At 47.5% G+C, this 16691-nt stretch overlaps 3 protein-coding genes across 3 annotated transcripts; 2 read left to right on the top strand and 1 right to left on the bottom strand.

The window, feature by feature from the left end:
• Positions 1 to 1967: 1967 nt before the first annotated feature.
• On the top strand, positions 1968 to 4225 carry LOC9657891 (pentatricopeptide repeat-containing protein At4g33990). Its single transcript, XM_024681007.1, has one exon. The coding sequence runs from the start codon at positions 2021 to 2023 to the stop codon at positions 4166 to 4168; it is 2148 nt and encodes a 715-aa protein (XP_024536775.1). The 5' UTR covers positions 1968 to 2020; the 3' UTR covers positions 4169 to 4225.
• A 4867-nt stretch (positions 4226 to 9092) lies between these two features.
• Positions 9093 to 10519, bottom strand: LOC9630647. The gene is made up of 2 exons (XM_024681053.1): positions 10260 to 10519; positions 9093 to 10211 (listed from the first exon to the last, which is right to left on the bottom strand). The coding sequence occupies exons 1-2, from the start codon at positions 10499 to 10501 to the stop codon at positions 9179 to 9181; spliced, it is 1275 nt and encodes a 424-aa protein (XP_024536821.1). The 5' UTR covers positions 10502 to 10519; the 3' UTR covers positions 9093 to 9178.
• Positions 10520 to 12613: 2094 nt separating this feature from the next.
• Positions 12614 to 16243, top strand: LOC112348312 (pentatricopeptide repeat-containing protein At3g12770-like). The gene is made up of 4 exons (XM_024680603.1): positions 12614 to 12818; positions 13041 to 13213; positions 13783 to 14007; positions 14297 to 16243. The coding sequence occupies exons 1-4, from the start codon at positions 12614 to 12616 to the stop codon at positions 16241 to 16243; spliced, it is 2550 nt and encodes an 849-aa protein (XP_024536371.1).
• The last annotated feature ends 448 nt before the right edge of the window (positions 16244 to 16691 follow it).

The raw sequence follows: 16691 nt of genomic DNA, 5'->3' as shown, positions 1-16691 counted from the left end.
GCAGCAGCGGGCGGTCTTGAGCTGGTGCTACGATTGGATCCACCGTAGGATGGTAGACACCGAGAAACGGCAAACGTTGGTACTCCATTGAGGCAGTAGACAGCTCCAGAATTGGCAGCAGCAGGCGGTCTTGAGCTGGTGCACCAAAGATTGGATCCACCATGAGAAATGCCGAAGGTAGGAGTGGTAGTCGCCTTGGAGGCCTCAAGACTAGAGGACCAGCCACTTTTCTCCTGTTGGCATTTAGCTGCGACAGTCGACCAAGCTGCTGCTTCTCCTCTCCAAGCTGCTGCTGCTCCTTCTCTCCAACAAAGGAATTGAGCTTCTCTTCAACGAAGGAATTGAGCTTGTCCCTGAGACGTGAGTCCTCAATCACGCTCAAGGGAACGAGGTATTCTCGCTGCCATTGCTGCTGCTGGCACCGCGAGGAAGATGGCTGCTCCCGATGAAGTGCACCAGGACCTTGCCGTTGTTTCTTCTCCTCTTCACGACTATCCAGATGCTGCTGACGATGGCCACCACAGCAAGCAGGAACATGATGATGCCTGCCGCGAGCAGCCCAGGCGGTGTGACAAACGCTGCTACTGCTGCTGAAGATGGTGACGACAATGCTGGCGGAGGCGGAGCGATAGAGGAGGAGCTCCAGCCAGGCGATGGTGGCGATGGTGACCTTGGTTGCCACGTTACGGAGTCGTGAGCAGAAGGTGGCGGTGGCCCATACCTCCTCGGTAGCCAAGTGGTTGTTGTGGAAGAAGGTGGCAGCGGCTGCTGCCCTGTAGCCTTTGTGGCACTGCTGTGCCTCATGGGCTTTGCTGATGCCTCTGGTGGGGACGGCGGATGCGCCCGACGATGATGCGGCGGTGGCCTCGTGCTCTTCCTCGTGTTGTGCTCTCCATAAGGCGACGGCGGCGCGGCGATGATGTTGCGAGCCATAGCTACTTGGCAAAAAATAAAACTCACCTCCACTCTTTTAAGAGTCCTTTAAACACTTTCCTGTATTTTAGTCAATTCGTTTTGATTGCCATGGACTTCTTTTAGTCGCATTTGTCCCTCGGCTGATCCTGGATGAGCATTTCGAAGACGGCACTCCTCAACTTGGCTGTCGATGCAATTGCGCTGCCTCCAATCTCGGCCTGGGTCCACGAGCACGCGCGCCACTGAATTGACTGTTTACCAAGCCCGAGGGAGAAGGACACACTTCTCTGGAGACGCGAGCACTGAAAGTCACTTGGTTTTTATACAACGATAAAAATCATATCAGCAGCAGAGCTAGAGTTTTGTTGCGGGAGTCGTGGAAGGATACTTCTCGCCATCGTGCTCGTGATTTTGATCAGTGGCAGCATCGATTTTCCAGGCTTGGTCATTTTTGGTGATGAACCAGAGAAGCCATCTGTTCAAAACAAGACTGATTAACTTCCAAGTGAGAGAAACTCACATTCTTACTTGGAACGAGCTCCAACTTTTCAAAGTCAGCCAGCTGAAAATTCCACAAAAAGTTGCTGAGTCGCCAGGCACGATTTCAATACACTCTTGGCACCAAACAAGTTCTCCATATCTTCCTCTCTCCCTGGCGAGCTGGATGCGCGGGCAGCGCTGGCGAATCCCCGGTACTCGTCCAGGATCGCGGGCAAGAAGATCATCGAGTGATCGCACATTGCCGACGTGAAGAGGCCGCGACGAGAGCTGGAAGAAATGTGCTCGCCGCCGTGCGCGAGAGAGAATAGACTAGTCTGCATCGGCCAAGAAACTGATTAAAGATCTCGTCGTGGTTGCGACGCGCCGCGATCGTCGTTGAATAGGCGATTGGTGAAGCCGTAGCGCGGATGGCCGGTGCATGGTCATCGCGCTGGTCGTCCTCGCGAAATATCCCAAGCCATTGGAGAGAGAGAGAGAGAGAGAGCTAGTGGATTCATTATCTTTTCGTTCTTGGACGCTTCGACAGCTGGTCAAATGCTGGTCAACTTAAGTAAACTGGCTACCTTGAAGCGCGCGAGAGACGAGAGGTGGTGATGAGAAGGCCATGGAAGCCGCGGCATTTGCAAATACAGTGGCGGCACTCTCGAGAAGCGATCATGAAAGTTCAACAAGAAGAAGAAGAAGACGGAGCGAGATGGGTGCTGTTGCCGCAGAGCAGTGCTTGCCGGAGGAGACGAGCAATGCCTCGTCGTCGTTCTTCCAGCCCAAGGATCCATCGCCCAATGCGCCCCTGCTGGATGGCGAGCTCGCCGCCGAGCAGCTCCACGACTGCGCGAGGGCCCGAGACATCGCCCGAGGTAAGCGACTTCACTCTCTCCTGGCCGCGTCTGGGCAGGACCAGGGCGTCCACCTCGGCAACTTGCTCGTCACCATGTATGGCAAGTGCCGCAGCGTCGAGAATGCACGTCTCTCGTTCGACCGAATCACGCAAAGAAACCGGCGGTCGTGGAACGTGATGATCTCGGCGTATGCCCAGAACGGGCATCTGGAGGAAGCTGTGGGAATGTTCAAGGCCATGTACCAGGAGGGCGTGCAACCGGACAACTTTACGTTTAGCACCGCGCTCAGCGCCTACACGAGGCTCGCGGACGTCGTAGAGGGGAGAAAGGTCCACGAGAGGGTGGCGAGCGCGGGATTTCTCTCGGACTTGATCGTCGCAACCGGGCTCGTCAACTTGTATGGGAAATGCGGGAGCCTGGACGAAGCCAGACAAGCTTTTGAATCGGCTCTTGCGGCTAGCGAGGAAGATCAAAGAGAAGGACTCTCCGGCAGCGACGTGAGCGGCAGCGTTGGGCTGTGGACGGCGATGGTGGCGGCGTGCATCGATGCTGGAGAGGGCTGGGAGGCGATCCGGGTCTTCGCCGCGATGCTCCTCCATGGAGTCCGGCCAAACTCGCAGACTCTCTCGACCGTTCTCAATGCATGCTCGGCCGTGGGAGCTCTCAAGGAAGGCCGGCGTCTCCACGACTGCGTGATCCGCAGCCTGGGAATGGATACCAGTGACACCATCGTCGCCACCTCGCTCGTCACCATGTACGCCAAGTGCAAGAGCTTGGACGAAGCTAGAGCCGCGTTCGATCGCCTCACCGCGCGAGATATCATCAGCTGGAACGCGATGCTGGCCGCCTACACACACAATGGCCAGGGCCACGGCGAGGCCTTCACGCTCTTCCAGGCGATGCAGCTCGAGGGGATCAAGCCGGACAAGTTCACGATGAGCACCATCGTCGTAGGCCTCGCCACCCTCGCGCAGGTCGACTACGTCAAGCGCCTCCTCGCCGAGAGCTCGCTGCTGGAGGAAGATCTCTTCCTCGCCAACACACTGGTGACCATGTACGGCAAGCACGGCTGCGTTGGCGGCGCCCGATCACTCTTCGACGCCATGAAGAACCGCGACGTGATCTCCTGGACGGCGCTCATCGGCGCCTACGCCCAGAACGGGATGTTCCGCGAGGCGCTCCACCACTACCACGCCATGAACCTTGATGGCTTCCGCCCAAACCAAATCACCTTCGTCAGCGCGCTCGACGCGTGCCTCAACCTTGGAGCGCTACAGCAAGGCCGCGCCGTGCACGCCGCCATCGCCACCAGTGGCGTGGAGCTCGACTGCTTCCTCGAGACCGCGCTGGTGAACATGTATGGCAAGTGCGGGAGCTTAGAGACCGCGAGGGCGGTGTTCAATCGGATGCCCGCCACTGATATCGTCACCTGGACGTCGATCATCGGCTCTCATGCGCAGCATGGCAAAGGGTCGCGCGCCATGGATCTGTTCCACCGGATGGAGCTCGAGGGCCACACACCCAACGCCGTCACCTTCATCATCTTCATCTCATCGTGCAGCCATGCTGGGCTCGTTGACGAGGCGCTGGCCTACTTTGGATCCATGACCAGCGACTACAGCATTCTCCCCGACGCGGAGCACTGCTTGTGCATCATCGATCTGCTGGCGCGCTCCGGCAGGCTGGCCGACGCTGAGAGGTTTATCGAGAGGATGCCGTTCAAGGCGGACGCGGTGGCGTGGACGACGCTGCTCGCGGCTTGCAAGGCCACCGGGGAGACTTTCCTCGGTGCCAAGGCTGCTGCCAAGGATCTGTTTGCGGGTCGTGAGTCGGGTGAGTGCGGCCCCTATGTCATGCTCGCAAATTCCTACACACAGACTTCCAAAGACACTCAAACCTTGAGTATAGATTAGTACTGTTTAACACGTAGTCATTGATATCATCTATAGAAGTTACATCCTTTGTAATTACGCGCATGGGTCACAAGCCTCCAGATGATCTGTGACAAATGATATACAGGTATCCAGGTCTACAACTTCGAGTTTTCCATGTTTGATTTCATAGCTGCAGACAGAACCTTCATCGTTGCAAAGGAAAAAAGGCGAGCCACCAAATGTGAGAGTCAATTTGGAAGCACAATTCGTAGTGACCGTGCCGTCCTTGGACACATGGACTTCACTGCAGGAATTTCTAAATTGCCCGCATGCTTGCACCTAGCATACAAAAGAAGTTATAGTCTTCTTAATCTTTTCAGTGATAAAATTCTCATTTACCTGAATGGCAACCGCTAAGAAGACAAGAAAGAATACTGAACTAGTCATCTTTGAAGAAATATAAGCCCCAAATTAAGAATCCACTCACTCAATACATGCTATGCCATTCTTGATTAATAAGAAGAAGTGGACGGCAATTTTGTTTTTAACTTAAACGTACACGATAAACTAACATAGTGCTTTGATACAATTAATGTACTATATAAAAACATGTTTTAGTACTTAAAACACTTCTATTTGATAAATTGTGTTTATAAATTATTAATCTCTGAATAGTTGTGTTCCAACTTTGATAGAAGTGTTCTTCTCCCTCACGCTTGGTAAACAGTCAATTCTCTGGCGCCTTTCTCGTAAACCAGAAGCCATCTGTTCAAATCAAGACTGATTAGCTTCCGAGCAGCTTACACTCTGACTCGGAACGAGCTCCAGTTTTTCTAACTGATCAAAGTTTACACAAAAAAAGTTAGCGCCGGGAAAATAAGGAGACTACATAACATAGGCTCGCCCCGCTACAAAACATGTCACCGGGGCAACTATTGCCAACACTAAGGGAATTGTCATCATTGTGAAAAGCTCGAGAAAAGTTGACAACATGGACCATTTGTACAAAAACCCAAGTAACCAATGACATCATGATGAAGTTGAAATTGATGAAAACACCTCTTGTTAAGTGATTTGCTAGTTGAGTGTAATGAAGTGGTTGAAACCTATTGGGTCGCTGGTAAAGAACTTGTGAATGCAAAATAGAATCAGCTTGCTTGAAACTAGTCATTGAGGTCAGAGTTTATTGTAAATGTCACTCAAGAGGAGCTTGCTTGAAAAAAACTATTGATGTTGTTGTCAAAAAATTTAGTAGTGGAATAAGACCTGTTGATATTGTATTTGATTAGTCCAAACCAATCTTTGTACTAGAAACTAGTTGATGTTGCAACAAACACCTAAATAAAGGCTTAAAAAATATGAAGTACTTGTTTCACATCCTTAAAACAACTCTATAAAGGTTGGAAGCTAAGAGTAGTTGTCACTAGCTTGATTGTTAAACTTGAAATGGTTGGAACTAAATCTTATTGTAGATGTTCAACCTTTTTAGTAGTTGTTGCTTGATGAAAACCATCCTCTATCAAGTTATAAGATGCAACCTTTAACTCATTGCAAGGTAGCTCTATTGCACAAAACCCAAGCAAATCAAAATCATCTTCAACAAAAACTTCCAAAACCAAAGTCAAAATTAACATGTATGCTTGGATAACCTAGGAACTTATCTAAGTTTTCAATCTTTAAGCACTAGTTGGAACCACAACATTCAAATAAAACTGAAGTGGTTGAGGCAATCAATAAAGTAATTAATGGAGCTAGCCATTGCAAGATTAAGAAGGCAACTGTCAAGAAACAATTGTGTGAAGACCCCTCGTGCTTTTGATGAAGTTGGCCAAGTGTTTGCTAACTAATCATAACCAATGTTTATGTAGATCCATTGCCTTATTGCACAATGCTCATCATCATGGTCGTATTCATCACATGCATAACAAAGATGTTGGTATGAATTGTAATCACTTGAATGCTGTTGTGATGCACAATAACCATGGAGGTTTGTATGATGGATAATTATTTGATTATGAATATGCCTATTGCTGCCCAAACTGCTGACTCTGTCTAGTAGTTACATCTTGATATAGATATGTTGCATTGAAGGTAGTTTGAGATCCTTGCATATCTTGCTCTTGCTGATGATGACTCCTTTGTTGTTAAGGTAGAAAGCATGGTGATTGTGGAAGCAGTTAAGCATGGTACACATTGTTGATAATAGGCCCTAGTTCTTGCAATCGCTTTTTATCTTGCGCAATAGCTTCTTTCATTGTTGCTTGCAATGTTGATGGATCTTTGTACCAAACTCACCTATTAAAATTGAATGCAAAAAGTCTCTATAAGACTTCACCATTCATAGACTGTTGTTATCAACTCCATATTCTTGGCACCGTGCATCATACACCTAAACTCTCTCATTATAGGCTTGGATAGATTCATTTGGTCTTTGTTTGAATGCGTCTCACTCTATCATTACCATTTCCTTTGTTATTGTAGGTTCAAACCACTTCAAAAACATGATCTTGAGCATCATGAGTAGAGGAGGTGATTCCATATTCACCATAGCAAACCATGAATCAGCTTCATCATGCAAAGTTAGGAGGAAATACCTTGACTGCATTGCTGAATTTAGCACTCCAAACCCTCTCAACAACTTTTTTACCTTTGTAAAATGCTGGCAGCGATTTTCTGCCTTGTAGCCATAATATCTTAGAAGAATTGTGAGCAAATGTGGATCCATTGCTACCATTGGAGCTGTTGAATGAACTAAATCTCCTTAAAGTGCTCCATCTTGAAAGTGTTGTTTATAATGCTGTTGTCGTGAACTTTCCAGGTATTGCATGTTCTTGTGAGCTTTAGGACCTCTTTTGATATTCGGCTTTGAACACAACATTGGCAATCCAGAATATGCAAGCATCTGACCAAACCTAGGCACCTTAATGTTGCAAGTTCGAAATTCAAGGTTGAGCAGCATCCATGCAGCTGATATGGAACTCTTTTTGCAATATTTGCCTTGTGATCCTTAGATGATACGCAAGGTTTGCTCCTCAAACTCTTAAAAGCTTCAAAATGATGTTGAATATTAATCAACCAAATTCACTATGATATGTCTAGATAACCATAGGTCACCCAAACAAATTGCAGCCATTCTTCCACATAACCTTTAGGGGCAGCAGCAGCTCCTTGTCTTGTGCTCAGGGTTTGGCAATCGAGGTAGATCAGACCCCCCCTCAACATCCCAAGGTTGCCTAGATTTTACCTGGATTGGCAATATTAGATTTAATCTTAGCATGCAGGCACTGATTTGTGATGACGTCTCTCGTTTTTCAATCCCAAATGTCTGGGAAATTTGATTATCATAATTGTATGAACAAAGGTGAGTACATGCTCAATAGTGGAAGTTCGAGTGTTCCACTATTGAGCTTGTGCTATCACATTCAACACAGAATTTGTTTTTTCATATTGTCAGACTCACTTTGCAGTAATTTATTCCATCTCAACACGTTTGTTCTTATCGAGAACAGACTTAGTCTACTCTGAACGCACCGGCAGCCTTTCAGTCTGAACATTTTCCACGTTTTCCTTGTCCTCTGGCTGACAGTCCCTTGCCATAAATTTGTGAGTGTTGTCCCTCAATTCGCCAATCCTCATCTGCTCGTTCCAAGTTCATTAGTTTGTTTCTCTTCAACAACAAGATGAAGCCTGTTGTGCTGGTTTGTCTCCTCATAATGGCTCTTGTTTTTCAGGGCTGCCACTTCAACGTTCTCTCTGAATCTTGTAATCCTGGGGACAAAGTCTGCACTGGCAAGATATATGGGAAACTTAGTGGTCATAACTGTCAGAGGAAAGGTGGGAAGCAGTATGGATACCAGGGCAATTGTCTGCGGATCAACCAGGCGATTGGATATGAGGGAGGATGCTGCTACTTGAGCTGAATGAGTCGGAATGACTTGAAAATTAATAACCATAAATAAATCTGGTTTTTGGCTTGAACAATAACTGCCCTAGGTGCACCTGAGCGAGAAAATGGGGAGATGGGGCGGCTTTGAACAGGATCGCATATGGAGCGCATCACGGATCCGTCGCATCTTCAGCTTTCTGGGTCTTCCAGAGTTGTTCATAGTGCTATAAATAAAAGCACCAAAGTTCTTACAAGGTTTAAAGGCTGAAATCAAGGTTCAATCAAGAAAGTGCAAAAAACAAAGCCTACTAACTCCAAATCAGTGCAAGAATAAGTAAGTAACATCTTGTTGCTCAGCAGACTTGTTAACAGAAACAGACTAATCAACATGAAATGAGTCATGAATGGAGGAGCAACATCCCAATTTTTAGTGTTACGAAGTTACCCTACAAGCCTGGGCTGGGGCAATACTATTATACCACGTGTAGCGGGCATTATTAAATCATGCGTTGGGAAAACTTCAAGTAGCTATAAAAGCTAAATAGTACATTTCGACTCCCTAAATGAACTAAAGCCTTAGGAGGAAATGTAAAAATGAGTCATGTCCATCTCTAATGTCATTGTAGCCATCATTGAATAAAGTCAAATTAATCAAATCCAATCTGACAGCATTCGTCTTCAGGCTCTCAAAAAAATTCAAGGCATAATATTCAGAATGTTTTAGTTATGTACAAAATTCTGATAAAAACCACTGGTCATAGCCCAGTCAGGCGTGGTTGTAAGGGTCCTCCTTGGGGAACTTGGAGTTTTGACTAATTTATTCATGAACAAAACTCAAACACCACATAATTCTCCTTGGTAATTATTACATTATACTCCATATCAGGTGCACACACCACCTGCACAATACGTTATAGCAACCCGTGACGGTCGGGTTCTTGCATTGCGCACATGTTTGCTTCATAGTGATGGAGAAAGTTATCACCGTTTGAGTGTTGTATATGCTAATGTTTCCTCAGGCGAATACAATACATCCAAAGTTTGGGACCGAACCACAACCACAAGCTTATATGCAGCTCATAGGAATTTGTACCCAGAACAGGAAACATTCCATTCACTAGTATGATCTGAAAATTTCTCGTTTCCTACATATGGAGATCCTGTTAAGGCTTGGCAGTTAGGCTGGGTATCACCACATAATTGCACTCAATATCCTCGTTCTCCATGTTCTCCATGCAGCAAGTATACCACTTGGACAGAAGAAAGTCGTACGCAACAGGAGGCCACACCCCATGGCTTTCCTTCCTATAGAAAACCGAGATGAAAGCGGTGTCCTCGACCAGCCTCACGGTCATATCCTTGTCCCCCACTGACGAACAACAATTGGGTCCAAACAGGTCCGTGGACAGAATCCGCGACACCAAGACCCACGTTGAGTTTTCCTGTTTCATCTCCCAGATTGCCACTCCAATGTCTTCAAATGTCTCTGCATTGAACATGAACGATGCCCAGTAGCATTTCCCCTTGTACATGAAGGCACCTATGTATCCAAAAGACCAGTTTGCCCAGCTATCGTCTTCCTGTTCTTGTTCTTGTTCGGTACGTGCTGGTGGCGAGATAGCTACATGAGACCAAGCTCTGGAATGCGGATCGTAAGCTGGGAATATGTTCTCCCCAGTGTAGAAGAAAGCACACCCTCGGAGAGGTGATCCCAATGAGTTTGAAGTGCTGAAGAGCGGGCCTTCATGCCAAGAACATGACTCTGATTCGTACTGCAGTGAGCAAATTTGGTCGTCACCATCATCTTCTGTCGGGCCTTCAACAGGCGTCTGGTACTTCTGGTACAGTATCACGACCTGGTAAGAGCTACTGTCTGCGTTTATTTCTGCTTCCATGGAGATGTTGAGGTAGGCTGGGCGTGGACGATCCGGAGAGGCAATTGGAGCAGGCGGTAGTGCCTTCCACATGTTGGTGATCGGGTTTCCCACAGCTAAAGTCACCGAGTCTCTATGTTCCATGAGCATGCCACAGACAAGTCCATTGGAAGAACACAAGCCCACGAAACGCGAACCTGATGGGCCCAATGGAAGACTGCATCTCTTACGTTGGTTCAAGCTCAGGTGTGGACGCCATAGCTCGGTGTGATTCTCTAGCTTCGTGCCATAATCAAAATGCTCCTCGTCATAGCGAAGCTCCCTACAGAGCCACTTGCTTCAACGATCATGATGAAAGCAGCAAGCTTACCGGTCAACAGGCGGATCCGTCCGCACTCTGAGCACAGCCCAGGGTTTGAGCGATGGCTTGTACAGCTGCACGAAACGAGGAAAGAGCACAGCATCATACCAGGACTTGCAGACAGCCCGCAATGTGAACAACTCTGGAAGACCCAGAAAGCTGAAGATGTGGAGCACAAGCGATGGCTCCGTGATGCGCTCCAGATTGCCGCAGCGACCCCCATCCTGTTCAAAGGCGCCCCATCTCCCCATTTACTCGCTATTAGGGTTTTTGACTTTAAACGTAGTGCAGCTGGAACCGCACTACAAGCTTAGATAATGCAGATACGGGCGCAGACAAGAGGTTGAGCTGGCCGCCAGTAGAAAGGCTGTAGAGCTTGCTTGTTGGAAGGGCAAGGCACCGCGACAGTGAGTTGGGATCGGAGGCTACTGTTTCTCTTAGTGCTCTGGATCGGCTCTGTAGCGACAAGATGAAGGTGAAGGTTGTTCTGGTCTGTTTCCTCATGATAGCTCTTAGCTTCTACACGACTTTTGTAAGAAGCAAACGAAGCTGGTCAATAGGCGGATCTGTCCGCAGCCTGAGCAGGGCCCAGGGTTCGAGCGGTGGCTCGTAGCCTTGTACAGCTGAGCGAAACGAGGAGAGAGCACAGCATCATACCAGGACTTGCAGACAGCCCGCATTGTGAACGACTCTGGAAGTTCCACAAAGCTGAAGACGTGCCAGAGCACAAGTGATGGTCCGTGATGCGCTCCAGATTGGCGCAGCTCCTGTTCAAAGCCGCGAGCAGGGCAGTTATTGAAAGTGTTCAAGACAAAAACCAACAAACTTTTATTTATGGTTATTCATTTTCAAGTCATTCTGAATCATTCAGCTCAAGTAGCAGCATCCTCCCTCAAGTCCGATCGCCTTGTTGATACGCAGACAATTGCCCTGGTATCCATACTGCTTCCCACCTTTCCTCTGACAGTTATGACCACCAAGTTTCCCATATATCTTGCCAGTGCAGGCTTTGTCGTCATCATCACAAGATTCAGCGAGAGCATTGAAGTGGCAGCCCTGAAAAACAAGAGCCATTATGAGGAGACAAACCAGCACAACAGGCTTCATCTTGTTGTTGAAGAGAAACAGACTAATGAACTTGGAACGAACAGATGAGGATTGGCGAATTGAGGAACGACACTCACCAATTTATAGCAAGGGACTGTAAGCCAGAGGACAAGGAAAACATTCAGACTGAAAGGCTGCCGGTGCGTTCAGAGTAGACTAAGTCTGTTCTCGATAAGAACAAACGTGTTGAGATGGAATAAATTACTGCAACAATATGAAAAAACAAATTCTGTGTTGAATGTGATAGTACATGCTCAATAGTGGAACACTGGAACTTCCACTATTGAGCATGTACTATCACATTCAACACAGAATTTGTTTTTTCATATTGTTGCAGTAATTTATTCCATCTCAACACGTTTGTTCTTATCGAGAACAGACTTAGTTCACTCTGAACGCACCGGCAGCCTTTCAGTCTGAATGTTTTCCTTGTCCTCTGGCTTACAGTCCCTTGCTATAAATTGGTGAGTGTCGTTCCTCAATTCGCCAATCCTCATCTGTTCGTTCCAAGTTCATTAGTCTGTTTCTCGTCAACAACAAGATGAAGCCTGTTGTGCTGGTTTGTCTCCTCATAATGGCTCTTGTTTTTCAGGGCTGCCACTTCAATGCTCTCGCTGAATCTTGTGATGAAAGCTAAATAGTACATTTTCGACTCCCTAAATGAACTAAAGCCTTAGGAGGAAATGTAAAAAAGAGTCAACTGGAATGTTGTCCATCTCTAATGTCATTGTAGCCATCTTGAATAAATTCAAATTAATCAAATCCAATCTGACAGCATTCGTCTTCAGGCTCTCAAGCAAATTCAATGCATAATATTCAGAATGTTTTAGTTATGTACAAAATTCTGATAAAAACCACTGGTCATAGCCCAGTCAGGCGTGGTTGTAGAGTTTTGAGTAATTTATTCATGAACAAAACTCAAACACCACATAATTCTCCTTGGTAATTATTACATTATACTCCATATCAGGTGCACACACCACCTGCACAATATGTTGCAGCCGTTATAGCAACCCGTGACGGTCAGGTTCTTGCATTGCGCACATGTTTGCTTCATAGTGATGGAGAAAGTTATCACCGTTTGAGTGTTGTATATGCTAACGTTTCCTCAGGCGAATACAATACATCCAAATTTTGGGACCGAACCACAACCACAAGCTTATATGCAGCTCATAGGAATTTGTACCCAGAACAGGAAACATTCCACGCCCAGCTGCTGTGCCACTCACCAATTTTTTCAATCAATGACATTAGAGATGCTCCTCAACTTTGGAGCACTACAGCAAGGCCGTGCCGTGCACGCCACCATCGCCACTACTGCGGGTTACATAACATACGCCGCTACAAAACATGTCACCGGGGCAACTATTGCCAACACCAGCATGTCCTATAAAGCTGAGCTGGCGAAAATCACTAGCAAGTTTACACCTGTTGCTAATTTTATACATGAAATGGACAAACGTATGCTTATATAATTGGTTTGTCCTTCCCTATGGATCTTTGTTATATCAACTTACATGGTAACTTGCTAAGGCTAGAAAACTTTAACATCAGACAAAGGGAAGAGCTAGTGTTTTGCTATTGGAGTGGAGGAAAATGGCTCGTGGAAGGATACTTCTCGTGATTTTGATGAGCACCAGCATCAATTGTTCCACGCTGGGCTCGTTTTCGGTGATGAACCAGCAGGCCGAGCTTGGGAGCTTGTTCCAAGGCAGCGTGTCTCCGGGAGGTCCTTCAATGCATCGACAGCCAGAATGAGAAGTGCCCGGATAGACCGACGAGTGTGGATCAGAATCGGAAATGAAATGTTCATCCAGGGTCAGGCTACTCCATCACCCGGCCCATCCAAGGACAAAGTGAATCTTCTTGTTAATTATAAGATATAAGTAATATATTTAGAATTGACAGAGCAAACTTTTTGTTTTTTTTTTAATTCAACTTGCATTATATAAGATTTACATGGTCCTTATATAAGAACAAAATTATTTCTATAGATACCATTTCCAAAGTAAAATCCAATTCCGTCATGCCTTGGATAAGCTGCCTTGCAGATGGAATGCTATCCCAATCCATAGAATTGTGATGGAAATTCCTTAACCTTCGATCTCTCTTGCGTGCATTTTTAAATACCACTTCCAAATCTATATTTGGGAATGGACAAGATGAGACAAGTGTAAAGCAGCATCCCTAATCCCCACACATCCTGGTTGTGATATAGCACCATTAAGCATCGAGCACCACTATAATCCCACGTCCCAGCGCCACACTCGTTCCATGGATCCTTTATCCAGCAAGCCGTCCCAAAGTCGGACACCTTTGGGACATAGAACTTCCCAGGTCACGGGTACTTCAGCAAAACATTTGCAAGCTTCAGATCGCAGTGGATGATCTCGTTATCATGAACTCTCTTTAATGTCATGGTGAGAGCTATGACGATCTTTGCAGATTCTTCCTCATCAAGCTGCCCCTTGTACTTGATCCGGTCGTGAAGGCTGCAATTGCACGGCTCAAGAACAAGGTGGTACACCTCCCCGTACTGATTGGGCTCTTCTCGTACGATCTGCTCAAAGTGGACTCATCCAAACCCTTGAGTGACACCTCTAGCATAGCCATCACTCGAGCTTCAAACAGCCCATCGGACCCATGGACTGTCTTGATCGCAAAAACCTCATCACTCCTTCAGAATGCCATCGCTTGCCCTCCGCCCCCAATCGATTTCTCTAATCTATAGTTCTCTACTAGTGCTAGGTATTTATCACAGAACTTCTCATTCAAGACCGTGTGTTGGTCAAAGTTTTTTGTGCACGCTAACCATTTCGATGGAAAATGTAGCAGGGCTTGTTTGTAAAGGTAGAATCTTCGTTTAAGCATCTTTTATTTTCAAAGGTATCATGTTTAAGTGATAACATTTAGGTAATGTTCCTGGAATGATTCTCCAGAGCTCCGCGCGATCAGAGTCCATACACTCGCTGCTAGCGGCGCTCAAGGTATGCGCTAGGACAAAGGATCTTGCACGGGGCAGGGAGATCCATCATGCGGCCTCCAAGAAGTTTGGAGAGGCCAACATCTACATCGCCAGCGCTCTCGTGGCCATGTACGCCAAATGTGGCTGCTTGGACGAAGCCGCGAGGATTTTCCAGGGGGTGGAGCAGCGAGACGTGGTTTGCTGGACTGCGCTCATCGTGGGCTACGTCCAGAATGGAGCTCCGGAGATAGCACTGGATTTGTTCTCGCAGATGGAAAGAAGTGGCTGCGATCCAAGCGGCCCCACTCTCCTGGCCCTTCTCAAGGCTTGCGTGATTCTGGACGAGAGAGAACGAGCAGGGATCGAAAATGGGAAGTTCTTCGCGGGGAGGATGAAGCTGCTCGAGAGAACCATGGCGATCCACGCTCGAGCTGCCAAGAGTTCGGATAGCATGCTCTCGCGGTACGCTCGTTTGGCAACTTGTCTCGCGGATACCTACGCCAAGTGTGGAAGCATGAGAGACTCTTGGCGAGTTTTCGATGGGATTGAGAACCACGACGTTGTCTCCTGGACGGTATTGGTTCTGGGATACGCTCAAAACCGGCAGGAAGATTTGGCTCTGGAGCTCTTCTCGCAGATGGAAGCTGCTATGATCAATCCAGATTGCTCGAGTTTTCTCGCTGCTGTCAAAGCTTGCTCTAGTCTGGCAGCGCGAGAGGAGATTGATGCGTCGTTGGCTGTGAAGATCAAGAGCTTGGAACGAGCCATGGCGATTCACTTTCACGCATCAAACTCTCGCGGCTTCAAGTTGGAGGCGGGGAAACATTTACACTTGGCGAACGCGATGGTGGACTTGTATGCCAAGTGTGAAAGTCTAGAGGATGCTCGCAGGGTGTTTGATTCGATGGAGCAGCACGACATCGTTTCCTGGACATCGATCATCACAGGCTATGCTCAGGAAAGCCAAGATGGAGAAGAAGCTTTGCATCTCTTCTCTTCCATGCAAGAACAAGGATTTAAACCCGATCGTTTAGCTTGCCTCGCCGCTATCAAGGCTTGTAGCGTAATTGCCGAGAAGAAACAACGCAAGAGATGGGATTTAGACGTAGAATCTCTCGAGAAAGCAATGAAAATCCACTCGTGGATCTCGCAGCTTGGCCTGGAGAGAGATCCATCGCTTGCTAGCGGTCTGGTTGATATGTATGCCAAGTGTGGAAGCTTGATCGTGGACGCACGCCGGGTATTTGATAAGATCTTAGATCGCGACGTAGTCTCGTGGAACTCTTTCCTGTTTGGATGTGTTTACATTGGTGAGGACGAGCTTGCGTTGGAATGCTATGCGGCCATGGAAGTTGCTCCCAACTCTCAAACCTTTCTTGCGTTGTTGCAAGCTTGCGGGAACCTGGGAGATTTGAAGCTCGGTAAGCTCTTCCACGGACAGATTCTCCGGCAGGGACTGGAAGGGAGTCCTGTGGCGATTTCCCTGCTCGACTTCTACTGTAAATGCGGGAGCGTCGAGGTCGCCGAGCTTGTGTTTGAGAGCTCCATTGCGTCTCCCGACACTGTGGCATGGAATACTTTGATTGCAGGACATGGCGCTCGAGGAGACGCCATCGCTGCGTTCCAAGCGTTTCGGAGCATGCGAGTGCAAGGCGTGGATCCGGACAGTGTCACCTTTGTAGAGATTTTCGCGGCGTGCAGTCACGCTGGGATTCTCGATCGAGGACGGGAATTCTTGGATGGAATGTGGTCCAAGTTTGGGGTGGCTGCTCACATCGAGCACTTTCACTGCATGATCGACGTTCTTGGCCGTGCCAGTAACGTCGAGGATGCCATTGCTCTAGCGAGGAGAATGCCATTCCAGCCAAATAGCGTGACATGGACCACGATTCTCGACGCATGGAGGAAAAGATACACTTGAGGAAAAACTTTGATGTATATTTGAGGAGTCGCGCCAAACAATCCTTGAAGGGGTGATCCAGCGAGGTTATGCAGTTGCTGAGCTTGAGAGCGAGCTTGGTGTTGTCAACAAGCTCTTGCCAATCTCTCACATTGGATGTTTGCCACAAAAGTTTCGCAAAGCCACCACCGATTGCCCACGGGCACCTGTGACTTCAGTATGCACGAGAGCTTTTGCAACTGAACTGGGAAAAGAAACCAGCTCAGTAATGTTTGAATCTTTTCGCTGTGATTTGGACCTGGATAGAAAGATTGACAACATCAGGAAGTAGGACCTTTGAAGTGATGTCTATGTAGTCTGCAACACCTGCTTGGCCACCCAAGACTACATTATCACCTAGTCTGCAGCGAAGGAAAAAGAGAAAGATCTCATACTTACATGCAATTCCAACTTGTCCACAAATTAGCAT

The sequence above is a fragment of the Selaginella moellendorffii genome, unplaced genomic scaffold, assembly GCF_000143415.4.
Source record: "Selaginella moellendorffii unplaced genomic scaffold, v1.0 SELMOscaffold_1, whole genome shotgun sequence".
Lineage (NCBI taxonomy): Eukaryota > Viridiplantae > Streptophyta > Lycopodiopsida > Selaginellales > Selaginellaceae > Selaginella > Selaginella moellendorffii.
Note: the sequence above shows the minus strand (reverse complement) of the source record. Positions and strands in the feature narration are given on the sequence as shown.